The sequence below is a fragment of the Larus michahellis genome, chromosome Z (genome assembly GCF_964199755.1).
Source record: "Larus michahellis chromosome Z, bLarMic1.1, whole genome shotgun sequence".
NCBI lineage: Eukaryota > Metazoa > Chordata > Aves > Charadriiformes > Laridae > Larus > Larus michahellis.
The window spans coordinates 43,590,195-43,617,628 of record NC_133930.1 but is presented as its reverse complement, the minus strand read 5'-3'; the positions used below and the strand labels follow the sequence as shown (position 1 = coordinate 43,617,628).

Here is a 27,434-nt window from a genome sequence, read left to right as displayed (position 1 = left end):
TGATATTTACAGCAACTGTAGTCTGCACAGAACAAAGATAGGCAAAATGTGGTTTTCTTCTCCCCTTCCTTCTGAAGTTCAAGTTCTCTCCAGAGCAATAAATACCAGCTGCCTACATACTCATGCACTTGGAAAGCATTTTGAGCAGCAGTAACCAACACAAATGGCTGCTACATTTGTTGAACTGTAATGGCAGAATACCCCATGTGCTTATCAGTGAAGGAAATATTAAAAAGTATCATCATTTTTATTGTTACCAGTAAAACAGCTGGATTTTTGTCTCAAATTGCTCGGAACTGGCACTTTCAGCTAAGGAAACGGGTGTTGTCTGTTGATATGCACACCGTACACCGTCTGCACTTCACTAAAACACTGAGATAGATACACAAAGCATTATTGTTAGCCCTACAGACAAGATGTCACCAGGCTAGATTAACAGACCACTTTACAAGCAGCATTGATTAACTGTTGCCTCCTGCAAGACCACCACCAGCAGGAGGGCAAGTACAGACCTGCTTTTAGGAGGGACTGGTCTGAATCCCGTTGGGGAGATGGAGGGCTACTTTGCCTTTTGGTAGTACAACATCCACAAGATGATCCTCAAGGAATTTCCAGGACTCTGTGTTTCTAGCCTGCCTTTCTAGTCAGAATTTGAAGAAGAGGAAGGGTCAGAAGCTAACGTGATTATTTATAAGCCAATTTCAAGATTTATTGGGTAGTTTTTCCAGTGTTTTCCCACGTGCAACTCTCAACTTACAGGCTAGTGTGTTGCTTTCACTATTGCTTCTGTGACATTTATTTTTCCCTTGTTGTAACATTTTCTTTGATATGAGAATGGTAATTCAGCCACATGTTCCAGGAATGTAACAGGCTCTAACTGCAAAAATAACCATTACTGATTTGCATTTTTCCTTACAGAGAAACTACAGAGAGGCAACATTGTTTGCTTCTGAAACCTAGACACAGACACACATAGAGATGAAAAGCTATTTGTCATCACCACTCTGGCAAACAGCTCTTATGAGGCTTCTGCTGAGTGAATCCCTTTATCATTGTTTCCCCCACCTAGAAAATAAGGCCAGAAATGCTTACCTAGCTGTTTCATAATAGCGGGGTGTTTTTATTTAAATATTAATTAGTTTCTATTTGGACAACGTCACAAAGCTATGAAGTGTAGGTTTTGTATTCATCAAAGTTCTTATTTGGTATATTTTGAATACAATGGCCCAAACTCCTTCACTGCCGTCACTTTCTTGATTTCAAAATCTCAAGTGGAAACTCTTCAGATACGGATTTGCCTGCAATGAATACTTTCCTTTATTTTTACAGATCCTGGCCTTCTTAAAGTTTAAGTGCATTGTAATACAGTCAAAAATAAAAGCAACTGGAAAGAAAAAAAAATACATTCAGAATAAAGATTTTACAACACCACTGTTTCTCTTGCATTGCCTTCAGTGTTATCTTGTATGTCATGAAACTAATCCTGCTCTTGCTCACAAAATGTAGAGTGAGAAACCCAGCGGAGTCCTTCTAGATTAACAGTCACACAGAGAAGCTGCTGAAGAAAGCAATTAAGAAACCCATAGTGTTCCCTAATTTAAAAACAAAAAAACCAAACACTTGCTATGAACAAAAGACAATGTGAGGTCTGCTGCTTAGCTAACTGCCCTAATTCTTTGCTTACTCCAGTCTGTATGTTGTTAGTTTACAGTCTTTTATGTACCATCCCGCATAAAAATAAACAGACCCTCGGGGATTAACATACCACAACCAGCACTCCAAAACTACTTGCAGTAGCTCCCTTTCCACACCTTCATAAATGTAAATAAACAAAGATTTCTGAACAGGAGCTACTGGAATAATTTTCCTTCATATTGTGCCAAGCAGGCATCAGAAATGCCAGTTGTTGCAGAAATTGGGGAAAAGGGTAAACTGTGTCCTAACGAGGGCTATTCTAGATAAGCATCTGAACAACATCATTGGGAAAAAAAATCTCAAGACTATTTTAAAAGGTATTTTTGCCCATAATTTACCAAGTTGAAAGCTGGCTACAGTAGCTAGGAGGAAGCGGTTCAAGAACCTGCATTATCCCTGCTACTGCACAAAAAGTACTGTGCTTTCACATCTGGACCTTCCCAAAAGCCCTAGTTAAGGACAGCTGTGACAACTCCTGCTCCAGTACAGCGTTTTTAGTTCAAGCCCAGCGCTGCGGGAATCTGATACAACTTTCCCAAACCAGTGACAGGCTTGTCACTGACATTGAGGGGAACCTGAAACAAGCAGTCTCACAGAAAAGAGGTACATCTTGCCTCAGAAATACCTCAGAAATCCGACCGGTTGTGGGTTTGAATTAAACGACAGTACATGCATAGCAAATGTGCTATATACTGCAGCTTTCCACCCAGTAATTCATGTCTGCAGATATACAGGAGAGGACGATCATCCACACCATGGAGTTTATTGTCTCCAGTGAGAAGCACAAGACTGAACTGCTGATGGGCTTGTGAAGTGACACACGGGAGAAATGTGGGCAGGGTGCAGTATGAACTCTGAAAAAAAGAAAAGGAAGATGACTAAACTGCTCCAGTTCAAAAGAAAGGGAATCTCCAGACCTCAGTTGATTAGTAAAATTAATCAGAATTTCTCCTGTCTCACTTAGGCATTTTAGGTCCTGTCAATTTAGATTTCTGCATCCTGAACAGCCTGTTACAGCTACTCAGGAACAAGCTAAACATCTGCCCTGCAAAGACTCCTTAAAGATTTGATACAACATTTTAATTAAATGCTCTCCCTAGTACAGCAAGGATTTGTCCATATCCAAACCAACACCACAGCCCTTGTTTCTGCACAGTGCTGGGTTTTTTTTTTTCTGTTACACTTGACAATCATATTTGGGGTTGCTTAGGAAAAAAGACAGAAACTTTTGCTAGCTTATTTATCAATACTTCTTAGAGACTGAATTTTATTTTGATGCCACATATTGCGCAGCTGCCAGCCTGTTGGAAATACTTCTGCATCCCATGTGGTTAGTTATCCTACAATTTGAAAAAGCTTGTGATCTCTTATGGAACTTTGCAGATGTAGTTCCCTCATCCTCCCAGGCTATATAGCATGACCATGCTTGCCAGAACACAGGCTCTGGCACAGACTTTGGAGACGGATGTTGAAAGGTTACACAATTTTGCAATAAATTCATTATGATCAAGCAGCACCAGTTAAAGCGATCACTCTCCTGGCCAAAGAAATAAGTGAGGAAAAGAAAAACAAAAAAACCAAGTCTTCGCTTTTCTGATGTCCTGTTGCATCAAAGCACAGGTTGCAACAAGCTGAGAAAATGTAATGTGCTTCAACGTCTTTTTCAGTTGCTATGGTACAGTTTCTTATGGAAAATTCCTTGTTCTGCGTGATGTTTTTCCTGCCTCATTTGGGATGGCAGAACCGTTCCTTGTGTCACCTGAGAAACCGGGCTGTCAGTTTCCACCTATTGGTGAGAAAGAAACTCATCAGCAGCATAACTCAATGGAAAATTCCTCGGGTAGAAGTTTCTGCGCTGGAGGCCAACATGACAGTGGGAGGAAGGATGGATGGGTCGAGGCCAGGAGAGCTACGCAGGAGATCTGTCTTCCACCTTAGGGCCAGTCACAGATTTCCTGCGCGAGCTGGGGCAAGGGATTTAATCCCTGTGACTCCCTGCTCATGCAGCCAGGACCGGAAGCATCCTTCCCCCATTCTTCACCCTGTGCGCGAAGCCCCAGGTCTGTAACCTGCCCACAGGCCAACCAACTAGCTCCAGGTTACAGGAGCGGGGCCACAGCCCAAAAGCTCTTCAGGCAGGGGTTATCTGCAGCTGCAGAGTCCCACAATGCTTTGCACAGTGAGATCTTGTTTGAACCTTGGGGTTCTAAAGTACCGCACACAAATAATAATTGCATTGTTCTCCTCTCTTAAGGAAAAATAGGCAAGGAGGGAAAACTCCAGCTTTACTGTACAGCCAAGCAGGAAAAAACATTTAGCTTTCAGAGGAAATCCGCAATCTATTTTCTGCAAATTGCCAGAAACACAGTATAAAAAATGGTATTATAGCATCACAGTAGTGACACAAAACAATCAGGGATAGGGCCTTTTCACTAGGTCAATTTCTTTTATGGATTAGTTGGAAGTAATCCGATTTTAATGTGACATTTTTCCTGCTGGAATTTTTTTCCTTCCAATCAAAAAATAATTAGATTCCACCACTTTTGATTCATGACAAAACCAGACCATGGTTAAAATAAAATAAAAACGGTGTTAACATTTTAATGCAGTTGGATACCTGCCGTACTTCAGAATGCCGAAATTCCCATGGGCTCCCTATGGTGCTGAGAAGAGCTTTTGACCTCTCTGAGGAAATGGGTTTTGAAAATAATAAATGCATAAGTGCTTGCAAAGAGACTCCTTTAGTAACGTCTATCATGGGAATGAAGAACATTCAAGATGTGACAATGCAATTGCACTCCATGGGACAAATTTGCTGTTGATGCCAATGTTTAAAGCTCCATTGACTTCAGTGGAGTTTCACCCTTTGATCCAATAAGGTTTGGACTTGTTGGATATCACTTGCAGTTACATACAACCACTTTTGTCTTTTAGAGTCCCTCCCCCTCCCAGGTAAGCTCAACAAGAAAATTAATGGAAATAGGTATAGGAATGAAAGAAAACATACCAAATATTAATTGAACGCAAGTCAGGACATTCAAAATTTTGATTCCCACAGCACTAACTTCAGCATAAAGCCAGTCCAAAAATTTGACTGAAAAATGTTAATGGTGTAAAATAAGAGTTTCAAATATTTGGCAGCAGGAAAATGTTGCTTTCCAGTTACCTTTCTGGCTTTATAAAGCAAAGAATCAAATTCAGCGTTCCAAAGTGGAAAAATGCCCCACCCCCCCCCCAAAAAAAAAAATCTTACCCATAATTTTGAAACATTTCCCCAAATAAACTTTTCATTTTAAAATACCAAATTATTTAAATTTTATTAAGATGCATATTTTTCCATTTCAACACTTCAATTCAAAACTTGAGACAAAATTGAATCAAGTGCCCTCTGCTTTAACTTACATTCTGATTTTAAAGCAGAAAGTAATTTTGAAATGCTGAAATCTCCCATGGGAGGAAAATTCTATTTTTGAACAGCTATACTTCTGTGCATTTAAAATCTCAGCTATTACCCTGGAACTTTGGAGGAGGAGAAGTTGTACTGAAGATGGAATAATTCAGTAAAGGCTGCATTATTCTGGTTGTACAAAGTGGTAAAGGCACTAGGACTTTCCTCTTTCACTTTGCATTACGGTGGAGGAACCACTCTTTCAAGGCTATCATCAGATGAAGAGCTGGATGCCAATCTCATACAGAAGCCTATGCAGGATGCCTGCACATCAGCACATTGCTCCACTGATCATTTTTCTCACCCTTATCCAGAGGCTATCAAATTTGATTACCAAGAAACCTATTGAGAAAAAACCTTTGCAAGTGGAAAGGATGTGGAGAATGGAAATTAACACTCAGCTTTAAGCATGGCAGTTGTAAGCAAGATCTAATGAACTTGTAGAAGTTTGAACCAAAATGCAAGAATTGAATACAACCAACTTTTGACAAATTTTACGTCCTGATCTGAATGCTGTGAGTTAAAAGTAATTGCTCAGAAAACTTCTCTCACACTGAACAAAATGATAATCATCAAAGAAGGATTCTGCAATTTAACTCCTATGCTACCGCAAATGATGGTCAATGTACAAATCCTTTGGAACAGCAAAAGTTTTGCATACAGCAGTACTTTTGTGCTAGAACCCACCATTTGGATTATGATGGGCTATTTCATCTTCAGAAAGGTTACTGCAGTTATATTAATATCCCTAATACAAAGGAAATCCTTTGGCTCCTCTGCTTTTCAGCAACCAAAGCAAATCATGATACCTCTTATATATCCAGTCCCTTTGATAATCACAAGCACTGCTGTTAACATTTCCCTTATCCCAGCACCCTAATAATCTTTCACTTCATGTCTCCAGCAGCACAAGTAGCAGCTGGGGTCTGGAGGTGTGGAGCATGGATGGTACAGAAAAAAGCAGTGACCCAGAAGAGCTTTTTGTTCTTCAGCTGTCTTGTACTCTATTGATCCTTTCACACACCCCAAAGATATGAGACATTTTATAATTATGACCATAATGAAACGCCATCAGGGACTCCAGAGGACTTCCCTCCTGAACATCTAGAGAAGCAATAAACATACGTTTAAAAGCTGTAAAACCAAATGAACAAACGGTTAAAGCTGCAGATACCAGGCTCTGCCATGCTGACCTCCGGTTCTCCTCACTGAAGCCCAAGAGGAGCATGGATAAAATTCCCTTCCCAACCTGGCCCGGGTATTCAATTAGTTGTCTGTCAGGATGAAATGCAGGGAAGAGGGAAAGCTCGATGAACACATCAGCCTAGTGAAAGGCAATTAATAAGATCCTTAATCAAACACTGCTGCTTTTAACAAGTCAGCTAATGTATCAAAAGCAAAGCCTGACTCGCCCAAATCCTTTTGCTCCCTAAATCCAAATCCTGAAGTCATGTTGTCAGGGAGGGCAAAACCTAGGTAGTGACTTTAATTGCTTGAACTTTGGAACAGCACAGCTGCAAAATATTGGCTTAATTGGAGTAAATGACCAAAAGGCCTACCCTTTTGTCTCTCTTATCTTTTATTTCCTTTTTCCTCCCCCACCCTCTCCTTCCTTCTCTTTGTGTGGGAGGGGGATATTTGTACACTTCACTGTCTCACAGGATGCTACTTCTTACTGGAGTCCTCTCTGGTTATTACTTGGATACACACAAGTTGTGGGCTTTTGTATTTTCCCTGCAGTTTCTCTATTGTCTGAGCATTATTTATCTTCTTCATCTTTGTGATGTTGGTTCAGTTTTGTCCTGTCTAATTTTTTTTATTAGTAATTTTGTTTATATTTATGCCATGTGTAGAACAGTGTCACCCTTAACAACATGCTTGCTGGCTTAAACAACACCTAGAGATAAGAATATTTTCTTCATATTTGCAACACGAGGTATTCCCCGTAGCAAAGCCTGAGAACGTACAGTGAAATCTGCCCATATAGAGCAGCTGCCTGTTAAAAGTAAAAAGCGAAACATTAAAGAGTCTTTGTTGCCTTTCCTTTGTTCCGTAATTTTGTTGTAAGAGAGTTAAGAGATTGAATATATTCACATACTTCATATTTTTTGCATTCATGGGTACAGTGTGCATTTTGTAAGTCTTTACACTACTTTTCCCTGATGCTTTGCTCCACCACCTTTCATTGGGTTGAAGAGGAGGGGACAAGAAGCTTTTGTTTCCTATGAATTAAACCATCACCGTCTGTGGATCAGACTGAGTACTAGCTGCCTAAAACTGCGATTTTATTTACAGTCATCCTATAGCTTGCACAACTTAAACAACACCACACACCAAAAACCTCAATAATTCAAGTACATTGGGATGCAGAAACGCTTACTTTCCACAGTATTAAATGGCTGATTAGTTTACTTAAAAGCAACAACCCAAAAGCTAATTCCAAATACTCTTGTCACAGACAATGAGGTTTGTCACAGACGAGGTTAAATAAAGCTTGTTCCACCACAGAATCTGAGATACAAAGAAAACAGTGGTTGCTGGTTTTGGCTCGAATGTGTTCAAATAGGCTTTGACCTATGGCCTTCTTATCCTGATTACCCAGAGAGGTAACATGCCATGCAAAACTGCAAGTCCAGCTCAGTGCTGCTGGCACGGCTTCTCAGGATCTGTCAGCAGAAAGCAGCGCAGGGAATGATGGGCAGCTTGTGACTGCGGAGGGTTTATACCTGAGCTTGTAAACTATTATTTCATTTTCTTATTATAAAAGCATGGAGATCAAGGACAGATTTAAACCCAGGATTGCTATCTTTCCTTAGACTGCATTTCCATTTAAATTATTGCCCTTCTTTCTTAAAAATTAAAACTGCCAGCATCGAGATACATTTCTGCAGCCGCTTTGTTCTTAGCACTTCTCTGAATTTGTCCTGTCTTTCTGAGGAGATACGTAAAAATAGCCCTCTGTAAGAGGAGAGAAATTCAAGGGACTATTCCAACACAACTTTTCTGCAGTCTGCTGCCGTATTTCTTTATCATAGGGCAGACACTAGTCTCTGAGCTATTTAAATGTCTCCCAGCACAGCCTTTGGCTGCAGTCACGGAAGAATCAGGAAGTTTCAGGAAGACAGCACTTGAGATGGTTTAGCTAATGAATGGTGTGGATTTTAACGTGTGTGCTTGTATACAGTATACCGATAGAGAAAGGTCAGAGAAACCGTAACAAAATGTTTCTAAAAGCTTTTATGGACATTTGGATGGAACGACTGGTCTGATGAGGCCAAGAACTCACTGTGGGTGGGCACAGTCTTTTATATATGATGAAAAATAAATATTGCATGCTCAGGCAGAGAGTCTGTCCCAAGACAAGACCAAAGCAAACAAAATTCAGAGATTTCTCTGTACACTTTCTCTCCACTATTAAGAAAAACACCTGATGCTTTTCTGTGCTTTTCCCATAGAAAGTGCTCCACATATTTCTGTTTACATATTCTGTCAATAAATATAAGCTGCAAAGGTGAGATGGCAAAGCTGTCTTCCGCAACAGCACCTGTGTGCTTTGTTCTATCTTGAAACTATCCTAACCTTCAGTCAAGAAATTTTACCAGTCCAAGATAAATCTCTTAGCAGTTTGTTTAATGCTGCCATTTACCACAGTTCTGTTTCAGATGTTGAGGCCAAATTCAAAACAAACAGAGATCAATAGGCTGGAAAGACTCATGATGATTAAAATGGGAAATCAATTCTGGATTGGGCCTCTAAAGGAAAGCTATCACTGAAAAGAAAAGTCGAAACGTCTCTCTTCTTCCTCATTTCTGAAAGACATACTTTATTTTGCACTGTGTTTATTCCTCAGTGTGGTACAATTTCAGGGTTCTCTAAAATGCTGCCATTAAAAGAGGTAAAAAACTGTAACCTTAAAGTGCAATACAACATAGTGATAAATGTGCAAAACCAATTCCAGTGAGGAGATGTGCTGCATCAAAATGCATAATGCTAAAGACTTCAATGAGTTGGGAAACAGTCACTCTCTAGTAAAATAAGGATTGTTGCAAACAGAATTCAGATGAACTTTTAGAAGGATTCACTGCATCTGCAAGGAAAGCAAAAGGCTTGTGCCTTCCTCTCCAGAAGCAAAATCTAAGGCCAAAAAAGAAATATATTATCCAAGAAGGACCATGTGAATTTTGAGGCTTAAGTCTATGCTCCTATACCACACCTTCAGGATGAGAACTGTGATTTACGTGTCTCAAACCACACTTCACTGAAAACATACACCCGATGTCTTCTCTCAGGGTTAAGCACAAGACTGAAAGGACCCTTCCTGCAAGGCTGAGTTGAACACAGAGGTTTTGGGCTCCATGTCTGATGCCTGCTGGGCCTGACTGTGGCAGCTGAAGGGGTCCAGCCCGCGAATCCAGCCTCCACAGTGGTGGCCAGAGCATTGATGTGACTTGAAATCAAAGGCAGTTTACACATGTAGTCAGCCATAGGCTGCAGGAGCTGAAGGATGGTGGGTTTGCCTCTGCCCTTCCCCTGTTGCAGAGGGGTGGGTAGCAGTCCCTTCTCCGGGCACACTGTGGATGCAGTGAGGGTTCAGAGCCCTTGGGGAAGTACCAAAGGCTTACCTTGGTCATTACATTGGGTGCAGGACACTAGCACACTTCTGATGATGCTAACACTGTTTCACATCATTTCCTACCACGACAGATGAGTGCCAGCTCTCTGCTGCAACGGCTGAGGGTGCTGGCAAGCTGTGAGCCTCTGGCATTTTAGCTGCTTCTGATCCCTCTTCTCTGCTTTCCTGGGCTTGAGGGTGCTGGCCACAGAACGGTATAAATATGTTGCTGTTAATGTTGGGGAAGCTGCTACATACCATACCGGGAATATCTGATGGTTTATCAGACAGGATGGTTCATTAGACAGGATTAGTACTTAAAAAAGGACATCAATCTTTATGTCACACAGCATAAGCCAATCTCTATGTGTTGGAAGACATGGATTCAGGCTTATTAGATAGTTATTTGATGAAGGGTTTCTAATAGGTACGGTATCAGCCTTTTTTAGGTACCAGAAAAGTTACTACTGAGGTCCACTGTAGTAATTTGTTCATTCCCAAAATGAGCAGATACAGTATGCAAAATGAGGTTAGGATTTACCATCAACATAGACAGGATCAGCATTGCTGGACAATGATAACACAAATCATCTTACTCTCACCTGATGATACAGCACCTTTGTGCACTCCCCATTGCACAAGTGAACTTCATGGACTGAAGCACCACAAGCACATGACAACATGGACAGTCCTGGAAAGAGCAACCTTGTGTAACAGGGTACTTCCACTTCTACATCAGAGGATGAAGAACGAGCCCATAAGCTTTTGCCTTGTGCTTTTTACCACCCAAGAAGGAGCTTTTCAAGCTTTCTCACACAGTGCCGGTCAATGCATTTCTATCTGGAGGCATTCCCATTGCTATTCCAGTCTCAACAGCCTCCTGAGTGAAGACTGCAAATACTGCAGAACAGTTGCTTTTCTTCTGATGAGAATAAAACAGGCACAAGACAAATCATGTCCTCCTGCACAAGCGGTCAGAGCAAATCAGTCATGTATTGTTCTTTCTTTGCCAAAGGCTGAGACTGAGGCTCTTTTTCTTTTCCTTTTCCATTTGTTTCTCCTTTTTTCTGTTCCTCCCTACTTTGTGTGGGACATGTTCCCCTTCACGGGTATTGTTTTCAGCTATTTCTTTCTTTTTGTTAAGGCAGCCACAGGCATTCCAGGCTGTGGGCACCAAAAAAATGAGAGCACATCCTTGAAAGACAGCCTAAGAAATGAAATCTAAACAAATCCTAAGCAACACTCAGAGATGAGAGGAGCTGTGTGGGAACGGCTTCACTTCAGAAAGTTTCTAACTGAAAATGTAGCTCAAAGAAGTATTCATAATGGCAGCTGAAAATTCTGTCAAATCTGGATTTCCCTCAAAATGATATAAACTGGAAGTTGTCTGATGCTAGATTTGGCTTCTCACTATCCAATCTTGGGAATAAATAACCATGTGATGAAGACAACCACCTCACTTTCCATTCTGTCTTTCCAGTACTGTGAGAAACAAACCAAGGTGGGAGAAGAGGGAAAGGGAGTGCTGCTGTGAAGTCAGCTTCGCTTCCCATTTCCTTAACTCTGACTCCAACCCTCCAGTACAACTCAGTGCCACTCAAGGGATCCTCTTGGAGATTGAAAGCCTTTTTCTGCACCCTGCAACCTGTACAATTACTGACCATCAACAGAGTTTCCAGCAACCAGTTTCAAAGGCTTTTAGGCAGCTAAAGGCAAAGCAATCATCTACTGGAATTGTCCAAAGTACTAAGCTGACTAATGCTCTGATTTCTATTGACCAGACTTTACACTTCCAAGCTGTTCAGGGGCTTTTTAGAGAACCAGTTAGTTGTTGATTTAGCACCTGAATGCCTTTAGGATGCTCATTTCATGTGCTTAGCTGACATCTGAGAATGGAATTTAGATTCCCTAAATGCAGAAATTAAAAAAAAAAAAATCCTAAAGACATTATTAGTTGTACAGAGATACACTGCAATTTAGAGAAACAGGCAATAATTGGTATGCATACACCACATATTTTTTCTAAATGTAAACAATACCTCCATGCAATACATTTTCCATTTAAATGTTTAATTGCCCCCAAAAGCTAATGGGCAAGTCACTGGCCAGAGGTACTGCACAACTTTTCATCAACAGAACTTTTAACAATTTCAGACCTCATTGCAGGGTCTTGACTTAGGTTATTTGAGACTTTATTTTCCCTGAAGGGGTTTTATACTTCAGTCACAGCGATTCCTCTGCAATCTGCAAATAATAGTCTTCAATTATTATGGGCATTGATGGGCTAGAGATAAGACCCACCAAGTGTTCGCCTCATACCAGATCTGTGTACCTCATGACTTAATACACATTCTGGCCTTTGAAGAACTATAACCTGGCTGAGAAATTCATACCAACCCTGATGGTCAAGGAACTACTGAGCTAAAGGGCTGCCTGCCTCTCCTTTTGCTTCTAAGTCATAGTCCCACTAAGCAGAGGTCCCTTTGGTACCCTTCGCAGACAGAGCAGCTGGTACTGAAAGGTTCTCTCTCTTCTGTCCAACAAACCAAAAGAAAACTAGCTTAAGGGAAAGTGAGAAAGGGAGGGCTCTAAAAGATTATCATAAAGATACATTTCAACAGTTGGGGTTTTATTTGTGTTAATTAATGACATAAGCGTGTTCCTGGAATCCTCTACCCACATGATTGTATTTTCTAAATGAGTCAAAAATGCTGAGATCAGGTATTCTATTATACAGAATACATGTCTAAACTGAAACAGGCATATTAATTAAACACCTTCCAGTGAAAAAAACCCAGCATTATCATTTTTCCCCAACTGTTGCTGTGGAAAATGAGAAGCCCATTGAGAGGTTTAATTAACAAGTTAATGCTGAAAAAATTATTTGAAGAATATTACAGAGTATTTCAGAGTACTACCACCTGTGTTACTTTTATCTCTGACAACATTTTAAATGGCTATTACGTTCCACTTGCTGCTGGCCCACCCTATGCTCATAACACACATGCAGCTAAGCATGAAACAATAAGGAGCTCCCCTGCAAAACCCTGTCAAAACCAAATCAAATATACCAGATCAGCCTTATGAACCTTGGTGGCATTTTTTCTGGGAAAGGCTTCTCAAGACAGAATGACAATTGAGCTGCATGGACCACAGAATAAAAAGGGTTTGGGAGACTAGCCACCCCAAAGAAGCTGATAAGCCCCCCTGCTTGCGGGGAGAGACAGGGCTTTCCACATACCAGCTGCATGGATCCAGCACCAGTGGGGAAAGAACCTCTCCCACAGAATCTGATAGCCAGAGTACAAATGATATAGGAAAGGGAGGGACAGAGCAGGTGAACTCCTGCTGGGCGCATGGGCTGCCATGCAAGCCAATAAACCCTCATTCACACACAGAAACACGTAAATAGTAGGGGCATGCATATATTCAGAGTGGGCTGTGGATCCATCTCCTGTTCCGATGGCTCCAGGTGTAACGTAACCCATTGCTATGCAGGGCCTCCCTGCACACTGGGCACATCTGCAAACTTGCAAAGCCAACCACAAGGTCTCCTCCAGAAGAGCTAAACTCCTCTCACAGGTCACAGTCTCAAAGCAGTTACAGCCTTACTTCCTCAGAGACAGCTACTGGCAATAGGTGTGAAGATGTTATATACAGCTGAAAACCAACATGGCTCACACTGCAAGTGCAATAAATACTACCCTGTTTTAACGGATGCTTATTGTGGACAACCGTATTCCTGATCATTTTCTCCCAAAATTCATCTTTGGGTGAGGTTGTGCCCAGGGCCAACTGCATTTTACACACTCATGCTTCTTAATAACGATGCACTTGCTTGGTGATGATCTCAAGAAAATTATAAGTCGGATTTATGAAATAATTTTGGTTACAAAGTTATTTGATTTACATCTGATCTTCTCACACTCTAGTATTTATTAGACTTAAAATTTCTTATTTTATTCTTACTGAAACTACCTTGCTTCCCCTAGGATCCGTATTTCTTATTCAGCCAAAACTCTCATTGACATAAAGGAATAAATCCAAGGCCCAATCCTGCTCTCATGCTTAGGCTCGTGATAAGCAGGTTTTCACAATGGATTATTTTTTTTTTCCATTCAGCTTAAATATGACAACCCATTTAACGTCTGTCATGTTATTTTTCCATTATGCTTTTATATAACGCAGCTTTCTGTATATAAAATCAACATCCATAGAACTTAGTATGCAGTATGGAGTCTGAAAGGCATAATGTAATCTTTACAATATTAACGGTGCTATTTGTCATTTACTTATTACTACATATTTTGGTGCCAAAATAGTGTATGTATTTCTGATACAGATGTACTGTCAAATGACAAACTGAATGTAGCAATGCCACTGAGATTGGCATGTACACCTACTAAAAAAGCACCACATTGTGTTTTTTTGATCTTGACTAATACCCTAATTGCAGAGAATGCCTGTGTACGTGTTTAATTTCACTTTATATTTCATAAAGTCCTTAAGTGTGCTCTTGGTTGCATCAAGCCCATGGTTGGCTTGATGTTGACAGTGCATTTCAGAGCTTTGCTGAAGAAGAGCAGTGGGCTTACCTGAAGTTTACTGGATGAATTTACACAAGAAGGTGCACACCCTACCTGAATTTTGACACTGGACACTTTCCTGAGAGTGTACGTTTCACGCTGGCCTGCCTTGTACTCTGTCTCTGTAGTTGAAATGCATACTTTGGATCTCCATTGCCCAGATCTCCTTATAACATCCACTATTTAGCCAGTATGTTTCACATGCTGTGTTTCCAGGTGATAACACTGATGCTATTTATAAATTAAAGATCAGAGTCCAAGATGGTTTTTCTTGCAGTTGCACTTCCAGCATTTGGACTCTCAGAGCAAGTAGTTTACCGAATAATTCAGGTCACAGAACAACATTCTCTGTGATGAAATGCAAATATTTTGCTGAAAGCATGATTTCTTGCCTTTTTTATTAGATGTAAATGGACTTCATGAATAGATTAAGACTTCAACACAAGTACCTTCTGGGGACAAAAGTGATTCTGTAGGTTCACCTCTACGCTAAATGTGGAAATATTCCTTTCTATCCAGTTCTGAATTTTTAAGGAGGTAGAAATGCATGCTTTTCAAGTTGAAGGCTTCTGCCTTCGGGACAACTTCTTCCATTACGTTGGAAAACAAAAGAAACACAGGTCTGATGAATCTCAGAATGAGAAGCAGAAGTTAAAAAAATCTAATTTCTCATGGATTTATGTATTACCTGTTACATTTGATTTGTTGAGCAAAGGAAATATATGACCACAAAAAATATCCGAGACTCACTATGCTATGGTCTGGGAGATAAATCTCTCATCCAGTCAACAAAAGTCAAATGCAACTAATGAAATACATCCCCGATTTCTGACATATGTATGACTTGACGAACAATTGCAAAGACATGCATTTTAAATGGTGACTGCAAGCAGAGATTAAAACATGCAATCAAACTACAAAATTATTTAGTCAAGATGACAAAATACACCTTCATATACCTTTGTATCTTTATTCAGACAATATCTCTCTCATACATTTACCTTGCCAATAAAATATCTCCAGAGCAAAGCACACAATTTACAAGCAGTAAATACTTTATGTATATTCCTCCCTGTAATCTCAACCTCATCCATGTTCAGCTTTCAGCATCTAAAGCTTTTTGGTTTTCAGCATCTGAAGATCCTAAGTCAATGTCTTGTTAAGCCTCCCAACCTCTGAATCCCGACTACTGATGAATGTCAAGACTGGCAAGTTCAGCCTGGACAGCAAGGCTTTTCCTCTCAGTCTGGATTTCACTAAGATTGATCAGTTTTGGTCCTCTGCATTCTGGCTGTTGAGGTCATGGTGTCTTTTTATAGGAAAATGAGCTGCTTACAAATTTTCATCTTTGTGAACTTTGGGAGTTAATGGAAAATCCCCAGGCTTAGGTCTTAGCTGGCTAAGAAACCACTACAGCAGCCTTTCTTTTGTGGTCACTCAGATATAAAAGCCTTTCAAAAGAGATGGAAATGCTGACAGAGTGTTTCTCTTGGAAGACTCTTCTTCTGTGCACAGGGACCAACTCAGCCTATTTTTTACCCTGTAATGTTTGTCAAAAATTACCCCTATTCCTCAAAACTGTAGGAGAGTGTAGGGTGACAGATACAATGTGAAACACACCAAAATTTGTCAGATGGGAAACAAAGTCAAATGGAGATTGTCAGCTGCAGCAGTGCTCATTGTGCATTGCTGTTTTCTGCAGGACACTGTGTGTGCAGGATGAGCAGCACGCAGAAATGAACAAATCTACTGCTCTAGGTCAGAGGCCTAGCATATCCCAGTGGTGCAGAGGATGTCTTGGTGAATTTTCCTTCTCGCCTGTAGCTTTCATATCACCAGACTCTCATGTCTCAGCTCTGCAGTGAGAGCCCGTGCACCCAGCAAGGAAATATGGCCAGGCTCTGCTATGGTACTGTGAGACAAGAACGCCTGAGGAATACACACTGTGTGACCACATCTCCTTCTGTTGAACCCACCCTGGAAATACAAACAACTTCTTTCTTCATATCAAATGGCACACTGCTAGGGCTGGAGAGAAGGTTCTCAGCCTACTCCAAAACGAAGAGAAACCAGTCTGCCTTGCAGGGTGTGAGTGATCAGAGCAATGGAAACAACTGGGTATTGAACTACAAGTAGTTCCAAGCTTACACAAACAGCCTGGGAGAGGAAATGCAGCTCAGTGGATCCCAGTATCTGGCTGGCTGTTCCCCTCTGCTCTCTGTGGCAGCCATGCCAGGGCTGTATCCCCAGGCTGGCAGAGCAGGGCCAGCTCTGCACCCTCACATGCTGCTGCCATGCTCAAATGCTCCCAAATCATGAAACTGAGTTTAAAAAGAATCTCAATGTAATGAACAGAAGAAAAACAAATCCAGATTTTTTTTTTCCTGTTTTCTCAGCCTCCTGGGGTCTGGCTCACATTCTCGAGCTTTTCCTCACATTTTTTTCATTCTAAAATGAAATCTGACATCATCGCCAGACTCCAAGACATATGATTTTAAAGAAGTAAGTCCAGTACTGTGGGAGTTATGATAAGAAACGCAGCATGAAGGAAATGCAGCTGCTCCAGCATGTAAGTCAGTCTAATTAGGTGCCCAACTGAAATGCCTCTATGCAAATGCATGTGGCATGGGAAACAAGCAAGAGGAGTTAGATATGTGTGCACGCCTCCAGGGCTACAATCTCATTGTCAACAGGGAGAAGTGGAGGAATGGCTTCTATGACTGGAGTGTTGGAATGAAGGGATACAGACTCTTCAGGAAGGACAGGCAGGGGAGACAAGGAGGGGGTGTTGCCTTCTATGTGGCAGGGGAGACAAGGAGGGGGTGTTGCCTTCTATGTCAATGAACAGCTGGAGTGCATGGAGCTCCAGCTGGGGATGGATGAAGAGCCAACAGAGAGCTTATGGGTCAAGATTAAAGGGAACACGGGGTGGGTGACATTACAGTGGGGGTCTGCTACAGGCCACCTCACCAGGACGACAGAGCAGATGAGGCTCTCTATAGACAGATAGGAGTGACATTGTGTTCACAGACAGTCCTCATGGGGGACTTCAACCACCCTGATATCTGTTGGAAGGACAACACAACGGGGCACAAGAAATCCAGGAAGTTCTTGGAATGTGTTGACAAATTCTTCAAATGGTAGGGGAGCCAACGAGGAGAGGAACCAAGCTGGACCCTGTCTTTACCAACAAGGAGGGGCTGGTGAGGAATGTCAAGCTCAAGGGTAGCCTTGGCTGCAGTAATCATGAAATGGTAGAATTCAAGATCCTTAGGGCAGCTCGGAGGATGCCCAGCAAGCTCTGGAGTGTCCTAGACTTCAGGAGAGCAGACTTTGGCCTGCTGAGGAATTCGCTTGGCAGGGTTCCATGGGAAAAGGCACTGGAGGGGAGAGGGGCCCAAGGAAGATGGTTAGTTTTCAAGGACCACCTCCTCCAAGCTCAGGAACAGTGTATCCCAAGAAAGAAGTAGTCAGGCAAAAAAAGCCAGGAGGCCTGCATGGATGACCAAGATGCTCCTGGACAAGCTCAAAAGCAAAAAGGAGGCCTACAGAGGGTGGACGCAAGGACAGGTAGACAGGGAGGAATACAGAGAAAATGTCCGAGTGGCAAGGAACAAATTAGGCAAGCTAGAGCCCAGATAGAATTAAATCTGGCCAGGGACATCAAGGGCAACAAGAAAAACATCTATAAGTACATCAGAGATAAAGGGAAGACTAAGGGAAGACTAGGGAAGATGTGGACCCTCTCTGGAAGGAAATAGGAGACCTGGTCAACCAGGATATGGAGAAGGCTGAGGTACTGAATGACTTTTTTGCCTGAGTCTTCACTGGCAAGGGCTCTAACCACACCATCCAAGTTGCAGAAGGCAAAAAATGGGCTATGAGAATGAAGAACCACCCACTGTAGAAGATCAGGTTTGAGACTATCTAAGGAACCTGAAGGTACGTAGGTCCATGGGACCTGATGAAATCCATCCACAGGTCCTGAGCGAACTGGTGGATGAAGTTGCTAAGCCATTTTCCATTATATTTGAAAAGTCGTGGCAGTCTGGTGAAGTTCCCACTGACAGGAAAAGGGGAAACGTAACCCTCATTTTCAAAAAGGGAAAAAAAGAAGACCCAGGGAGTTACAGGCCGGTCGGCCTCACCTCTGTGCTGGGCAAGACCATTCCTCCTGGAATCTCTGCTAAGGCACATGCAAAATAAGAAGGTGATTGGTAACAGCCGACATGGCTCCACCAAGGGCAAGTCATGCCTGACAAATCTGGTGGTCTTCTACAACAGTGCTGCAGCATTGGTGGATAAGGGGAGAGCAACCAACATCATCTACCTGGATTTATGCAAAGCATTTGCAAAGTCCTGCGTGACATCCTGGTCTCTAAATTGGAAAGGCATGGATTTGGTGGATGGACCACTTGGTTGATAAGGAAATGGTTAGATGGCCACACTCAAAGAGTTGCAGTCAACGTCTCAATGTCCAAATGGAAAACAGTGATGAGTGGCGTTCCTCAGAGTTCGGTACTGGGACCAGTGCTGTTTAACATCTTTGTCGGAGACATAGACAGTGGATTGAGTGCACCCACAGCAAGTTTGACACCACCATCAAGCTGTGTGGTGCTGTTGACATGCTGAAGGGAAGGGGTGCTATCCGGAGGGACATGGACAGGCCCAATTAGTGGTCCCATGCCAACCTCATGAAGTTCAACCAGGCCAAGTGCAAGGTCCTGCATGCACGTCAGGGCAATCCCAAGCACAAATACAGGCTGGGCAAAGAATGGATTGAGAGCAGCCCTGAGGACAAGGACCTGGGGGTGTTGGCTGATGAGAAGCTCAACATGAGGTGTCAATGTGCGCTTGCAGCCCAGAAAACCAACCACATCCTGGGCTGCATCAAAAGAAGCATGGCCAGCAGGTCAAGGGAGGTGATTCTACCCCTCTACTCCACTCTTTTAAGACCCCATCTGGAGTACTGTGTCCAGCTTTGGAGTCCTCAGCACAGGAAGGACATGGACCTGCTGGAACAGGTCCACAGGAGAGCCACGCAGATGATCAGAGGACTGGAGCACCTCTCCTGTGAAGACAGGCTGAGAGAGTTGGGGTTGTTCAGCCTGGAGAAAAGAAGGCTCCAAGGAGACCTTATAGCAGCCATCCAGTACCTAAAGGGGCCCTACAGCAAAGGTGGGGAGGGACTCTTTATGATTGAGTGTAATGATAGGATGAAGGGTAACCATTTTAAACTGAAAGAGGGGAAATTCAGATTAGATATTAGGAAGAAATTCTTTACTGTGAGGGTGGTGAGGCACAGGAACAGGTTGCCCAGGGAAGCTCTGGATGCCCCATCCCTCAAGTGTTCAAGGCGAGGCTGGATGGAGCTTTGAGCAACCTGGTCTAGTGGGAGGTGTCCCTGCCCATGGCAGGGGGGTTGGAACTAGATGATCTTTAAGATCCCTTCCAATCCAAACCATTCTATGATTCTATGATTCTACAAAATGATAAGAATAACACTCCTGCTTCTTTTATCCTGTAAAAGTCATTCAAGAAGGTGGTGGACTGAAGCAGAGCATTGCTGCAACTTTCCTGCCTAACGGGGACAACCAAATCCTGGCTACGTATATATTAAAAAGAAATCTATAGTTAAAGAACAAGGAAAGTCATAAAATGACTGAGTTCACTTTTAACTAAATGGTGTTACAATTCCTGAAACGTAAGTGAAAATCCCTAAGCACAAATTGAAAAATTCAGTGTTCAAAATGGGATAGAAGAGGGATGCTCTAAAAACTTCTGTCTTTAAAATTTGCATATGCAACTAGCAATTTTACTGTGGAACTGGAGCTATAGACTGTAAATTCATTTTTTCAGATCAGCAAAATAAATCAAAATTAATTTACAAAAATTATTTCTACCAACTTGTAATCAGCTTCAGACTTTCCCTAACAGAGGCCAACAATAATAAATATCCAAATCACACATTCACACTCCTGCACTTTAAGGAAAACAATCCCAAACTGCAGAAATATAAATGAAATAGCAAGATTACCTCATGAAGATATACAAATTTTCCATATGAAAGCCACAATTACCACATCATCTGAAATGCAATGGCTATATGTATGGCCAGACGCTGAAAACATCTTGCCACTAAACCATCCACTGTCAAGTCAACAAGCCTGCCCAGTATGCTATTTTCCATCATTGATAATATCTTTAGGGATGAAATCAAGTGAGTTGCAAGTATGGATCAGCAGACTGATGTCAGTGCAGCTGCTATTTATACACCCAACGATAAACCCTGGAGCTTGCAAACCTCTCCATAAAAGGGCAAAGCTCCAGCCTTCCTTTCAGTTGCACCGAAACAACCATGGTGACTTCATGGGGCATGGGTGGGAGTTACTGGGGTGGTATTCAGAGAACAATTTGATTTCCAAAATCCCAAAAACCACCTGCAAGCAGAATCTCATCCTGGGCACTTCCACTGATGTTTTATGCATGGCCCCTCCTCAGGTTTTGCTTTTCACATTACTGTCAACACAGCAATATTATTTACTGACTGCATTTCCACCATTAATCACAGAAATGTAATAGTAATGGGGTGATATAGTTGGCAACTACAATTTCTGTGCAGAGATGTAGAAGAGTGATTTTTGAAATACCATGGTATTAATTAAAATACCAAATAACTTAGGGGCTGTAACATCTCATAAAATTAGCGAAGCTAACCATCTAGAAATAGCATCTATGCCTACAAGATATTACATCATCCATTTAATTTCAGGGGACAAAAACCTTTGCAAGGTTTGCCATCCATGCAAGGTTTCTGCACCTGGTGATGTTGCTTCACTACAAAGTTAGGGCCCAATTTTCAACAGCAACAACTGAATACTGTTGGTAATTCCCAGGCAAGAGGTTTGCTGGCTCACGCTAATACAGCACAACCTGGTTTATAATGACTTAAGTGCAAAGAGCATTTCACCACATCCAGGCTGCGGACTCTCTCTCACACAACTGAAATCAGAGTTGTTACTGTTAGCCAAGTACTGCCAAAAAGGAAAAACCTTTGGATTTGACACAAAAAGGAACCAAGAAGTCTGGTATGTGTCTGAAACATGTCTGTGCACCACAGACTGTAAACTTTCAAGGTGGAAATATTTAGGATATTGGAGTGGCAGAGAAGCCCACCAGCCACCAGCAACCAAGGGTACATGGCAGGGAAAAGAAAAGCCAGGAGTGCCGGGACAGGGTGTCACACAAACAACTGCTGAAGAAGCATCAGTGAGTTTGCTGGTGAGGAAAACGGGTAGCTAAGATGATGAGCAGCTGATATGATGGGACATATCAGCCAATCCCAGTTGGAAGATGAAAAGTAATTTTCCACCGTTATGTCAATTAAAGGTACAGATGAGCATTTGTGCTGAAATCTGGGACAGAAATTCAGTCCTCCTGAGTGATGATTGAAACCCAGCCCCTCAAATCAGTGGGTCTTTGGTCTTTATCAGTTTGCTTTTCCCACCTCAAACTCTGTCTCTCAACAGGAGGAAAGTGTTTTAACTTTTAGCCTGAGACTGACTCTTTAGAAGCCATCACTCTCTGGGATTTAGCTATTCAGTAGTGAAAGTACCAATTTACTGATACAGTGATGGAATTTCGAACTAAATTGACTGCAACCAACTTTTTAATGTCCTTTTAAATACACACGCTTTTAATACTTTGCAATGGAGCTTGATACCACTGTATTCAGAAATGTTTATCTGTAGACAAGTCAAAATTTGGCTTAAGTAGATAACAAAAAAGAAAGTCGACTTGCTATTCACAGCAGACATACTCCTTCATCTTTCTGTGAAAACTGCGATATGATCTGTGTACAGAATCACCTAGCTCAACGTCTCACCTCCTTCCACAGACCAATATATGCTAAATACGTAAGAATCCTTTCCAGCATGACTATCAGTGATTGCTGTGTTTAATGGTAGCGGACAACGGAACTTAGACGAGATAGGAAATAAATGTTAATTATCTTGCTGGAGATGAGAAACCAGATGACATCTGGAGCTGGCATTATTGTAAAGAGGAAAAAGGTATAAGAGCTACTTAGCTTAGAGGTTTATAAATACCAGATATACACATCAGGAGAAGGTTGGCAGGTTAAGAAAGGACAAGTGCAGCTCTGTAATAATAAGAGTGAGAGACACAGAAAGAAAGTATATGTGAAATTATTTATGGGAATACCATTTTTGTCTGAGACGATTTTAATTACGTTCTTAATTGGACAGATACTCAGTGTGCTAGGAGAAATCTGCCTTGGCTTATACACTGCCACAGTTTACCCGATTCTCTCTGCTAAAGCAATAAAACCACAAAGACTGGGACCACCATGGTAATGTGGCAGAATGCAGCGCATCAGCCCCATAAACCTCCCCAGAGCACCGTAGCAAAGTCTTGAGCTGCACCCTGCAAGCATTTATGCACAAACTGAACTTCACGTATTGTCATTAATTTCCCCAACACCATGTGAGTTTCACTGCAACACATAAGACCAAACAACACAGACTTACATATTGTTAGGATCAGGACCTACTTAGCACTAGTCAGCGGTGATTTAATATGTCTGTACTTAATGCTCAGCTTAATAAATGTGAGAGAATTCTGTGTTTGGGTACAGTTTGGGTTTTTCCCCAGAACAGCATGTATGTTATTTTAACATTAATGCTGAAAGTTAAATACTCTGTAATCACTGATGTTTATTTAAAGCCATTATAATGTTGCCTAATGCAGCTGCGAACGGAGGCACAGTAGCCTCATATTTAAAAGCATGGCCTTTTTTATAACATTAGAGAGCTCTAGCGGGCATGTTGCCCATTTCTGATTCCCTAGTAGCTTCTCTTCTTCACAGGATTAAATGTTCTAATCAGAATGCATCTGTATAACATTTTCCTTGGGCTGATCAAGTACCAGCAATTCAGTGATTACCTTACACATCCCACTGCATATACTAGGCCAGATTATTCAAATATCCTCTGGTAGAAGAGATAATGGGGCATTTCTAATCACAAAATAGTGCCACACAAAAATGCTATGGTAAGAGCAAGCACCAGGGATGTACAATAGAAAGCAGAAAAAGATCTTCCATTGAATTGCTGAAACATCTTCTGTGGATTGTGCTTAGTGCAACAATTTAGATGTAGATGAGCATTAATATTCACAAGATACGTAGGTAGTCCAGCATCAGTCTTTGCAACCTTACAAGTCATGCAGATGCATACATGCCCTCGTGCACAGGTCAAGAAAGATTCCTATTACGACATTTAAGCTTTGCAAAGTTGGAGGTGAAGGTTTCTGACCTTGGCAGTAAGCCCCTAGCCTACAATTCATGCTATGAAGTGGTGTCATTCAGGGTAGGATACAGACAGGATGCAGCATCCCTTAGTTGCAAGCCCTCTGCTCACTGGCTATACTGGGAATCTGTGGACCGACTTCCCAGAGAAACTTCAGAAATTTACGTACGTTCACACAAAAAAAAGAGGAAAAAAGAGGCAGGAACAACCTTCTCTGAAACAGTTAAAGACCTTAATGTACTGATGAAAAATAATAAGCAGTGCAGTTACCATTAATAACAATATCCTTCAGGAATTTTTTCAGTTATCTGCTACAATGCTAATCACTGGTGCAAAAATCAACACTTCAGATGTCCAATTCTAAAAATGTTACTAGGTTTGAAGAATAGCAGCTGAAGTTAGGGATACTTTTTTTTTAACTATCCATAGTTAATTATGTTGAACTCTTCATATTTTTTCACATTTCACCTGTTTCTAGCTGAACATGAAAGAATTCATATGTGACATTTATTGTCCATCAAGCAACTTTCTGCTCTACTTTTAAATATTCAACATCTTTTCCGGCTGTAGAGGTTGAATTATACAATGAAATTAAAAGAATTGAAGTTTTAACCCTTGTCATTCTTATAACTTTACAAATATTCAGATTTCAAAGTTAGGTTATGTTCATTGCCAATACGATCAATTTAAAAGCAGTGCGTATGTAACAATACTGACTTCTGCTTCTGCCACAGGATTTGTTTTCTCCCAATAACACATTCAGAGCACAGGACTGGCCAAAGACCACTGAAATCAATGGAAAGGCAACCAGTGACTTGGATGGAATGTGGATCAGGCTTTGAGCATAACACTGCTGACTTGATTGACTCATCACACGGGATGAATTTGGCTTTAACAGATGTAAAGCGGTTCATCCCATGTACCTTTAACAAATTGAACACATTTTAACCCCACCCTTCCACTCCCAGGAATTTAGAGCACTTTGTTCTGCTAGCTGTGTTAAGAAGCCCCAGCACTCGCACAGGTAAAATGAATGACTGAAACACACACAGTTGTTTGTACTTACAGGTGTCTGGCTTGAGTTGACTGTTAGTAATTCCAAAATACTGGGGATTTTCGATGACGGGAATCTTCGTCATCCCAATAATGACTGCATCAGGACCCCCCTCAGAAGAAGACGGAGTGTTACTGCCATTTGAGATGTGGTGGAGGGGACTGGCTGAATCGTCATCATTGCTGATAACTGAAGAAGGACCTAGAGTTAGAAACAAAGATTTTCTTGTAACTCAGCACATGGTTCCCTTCCCTCAGAAAATTCTTTTTTCCTTTGGTCCAATTTGTCCTTCATCCCCATAGTCAACAGCTCTCTTTGTGTGCCTTCTTGACCTTACCTCAGGAATTTTATATGTCTGGGTACAGATGGAGAACAGTGGGTTTTTTCCATTAGGAGTTGGAATGTGAAACAAATTTTTGTACTGGTAGATCACCTAGAATACAACAGGGTCCAGCATAATCTGTCACTGGGAAAGATCTCCAAATGTGTTGAACTCTTTCTGTTATTCTCAGACATAAGCTATGAAATACACACATTATCTTTTTTACCTTATGCCCTACTTGGATCACACAGCAATAATTGCCAAAAATCCAGGGAATGCCTGACCTCCCTTTGAGGTGACATTGTAACAAGACAAAAGACATAGAGGATATGGGCTCATCCTGATGTGGGAAGGTAGTAATTTCTGAAAGACAACACGATTGAGAGCCAAAACCCAAGGGACAATTTTAACAGTCATAGAAGGCGTGCAGCAGAGGCTGAGAAGAGCAGTGGGTGAGACACATTCCCATCCCACCAGAAAGTCTGGGGTCACTGCAGAGGGGCTCACCCAGGCCTGGGGAACATTCCACTGGCATCCCCATCCATACCTGAGTCTAGTCACTTTTCAGAAAGCGGTTTATTTTGATCAGTAATTCAGTGACAGTTTTTGCTTTGTTTTCACTCTGTGCTATATATTTTTATCAAAAGTGCCACAGAGATCAAACCTTGTAAATGGGTAAAAAAAATGCTGCTTAGCATAGTGTCCCACTTCTGTGAGCTGCAGAGGGCTTTGATCTAACAGCGAGATCAGTGCAGGTAACATTTGAACTCTTCCCATCCAGCTCTGCCATTTAAATTCCACATTACACCGTCCAGTTTACATCCAGTATTCGAAGAAAGCCAGAATCATCACATAGCAGCAACAACATTTTACATAATGTGCCAGCAGAGATCACGCATGTCACATTTCACTTCCCTCTCCATCCATGTTAAACAGTGGTTTTGGGGTAGCATTCACATCTTCTAATTGTAACAATCAAAAGACGATGGTAGAAACATGGAAGAATTCACATTCTGGAAGTGCCTATCCTGGAACGGCATCCTCAGACAACACCCACATTTAGCTCGTGGGCAGCTGTGACAGGTGGGGCAAACGTCCCCCCAAAGAAGGGGGCAGCAAAAAGGACCTTGAGGATGATGAAAAGCTGTGTTTACTCCAAGTCACCAGTCACCCCATTGCAACATGCTGGAGCCCCAGACAGAGCCTTAGGTTGGTGCATGAGGGAAATGTTCTCATAGTTTGAAAAAGCACTTCCCACCCTAGCCTGAAACATTAGAGGTAATTTTTCAAATACCTTGCACTTCACTGGAAAGTCACTGTTGACAAATGTAAGTGAAGTCTAGATCTCTGCAATTTATCAAGTGAAATACTAATACCAAGGCTGGTTTTGTCATTACTGATCAACCAGATCCTCAAAAGATTGATTCTACTCGGAAAGCTGACAGGATTAAGAGTTTTTGGTGAAGATTTCACTAATGAAGTGCAGAGCCTACGAAACTGTAGGAAAGGGTACCTCAGGTAGCACACAAGATACGTATGTGAAGTCACAACACATTTTTCAGGTGCATGAGAGGTGTCTGCAGTGGCAATAGAGTGCAAACGCATTTAAAACCACATTCAGTCTTTTCTAGCCATCATCCTTAGATCTCTAAACTTCCTGAATGTCAAGCTAGTGGCTCCAAAATAGCAGGCTGACAAATACACATTTTCTTGGGAAAATAAAGTCCTTTTATACTAATATAGCTTTAGCATGAGGGTCAAATCCCTTCTCTTACAGCAAATGGGCAAATTCTCTTGGGTCTGTAATTTAATAGAGGCACGCCTCTAAGTCCTTTTCAGCCCTACTGTTCTATGGTGCTCTTTTGTCATTGTTTGCTTCCACCACATATGCGGTGATGGCAAAGAAAAGTGACCATTACACATTTCTAGATGTTAAAGTGGGCTAATGAATAGAAACTCATTCTGTTCATCAAATCATTTCTGCACTGCTACAAGACCCGATTTTGTACAGTGAACTATTTTTTCAATCAGCATAAACCACAAAGTGCTGCAGGTGAAAAGCAGACAATTGTTCTATAAATCTATTTACTCCATTAGGCTAACTGGTAAAAATTAGTCTTCTGTGTGGTATGAAGCAGGCTCCAAGTACATTCAGCTCTCTGATGTAGGTGAGGAAACCTGGAAAACAACGTGGTTTCCGAAGCAATTCCTGGCGGTATGAAATAGTTTAAGAAAAATTCAACTCTAGAAACTTTGGGCTGTGTCACTTAGTGATCCCTCTCACTCATTTGCAAGTAATCAGCTCATGCAATGGTCTTTGGAAGTAGTTGTTTGGGTTCAAAATCCTACTTCCTATGTATTTCTTCTCTAATTAAGACAATGAGAACT

The 27,434-nt window shown here is 41.6% G+C and overlaps 1 protein-coding gene across 4 annotated transcripts in view; it reads right to left on the bottom strand.

Annotated features, from left to right (window-relative positions):
- NTRK2 (neurotrophic receptor tyrosine kinase 2) overlaps positions 1 to 27,434 on the bottom strand; it is a 206,380-nt gene that overhangs the window by 63,881 nt on the left and 115,065 nt on the right. For 2 of the 4 annotated variants that reach the window (XM_074571084.1, XM_074571086.1), the window contains 2 exons: positions 24,737 to 24,925; positions 1,302 to 3,481 (listed from right to left, as the gene is read on the bottom strand). In XM_074571084.1, coding sequence (XP_074427185.1) covers positions 3,471 to 3,481; positions 24,737 to 24,925 — 200 coding nt within the window. In that variant the 3' untranslated portion in view covers positions 1,302 to 3,470. Of the gene's footprint in view, positions 1 to 1,301; positions 3,482 to 24,736; positions 24,926 to 27,434 lie in introns of those variants that run through there. The other 2 variants (XM_074571083.1, XM_074571082.1) reach the window with 1 other exon arrangement.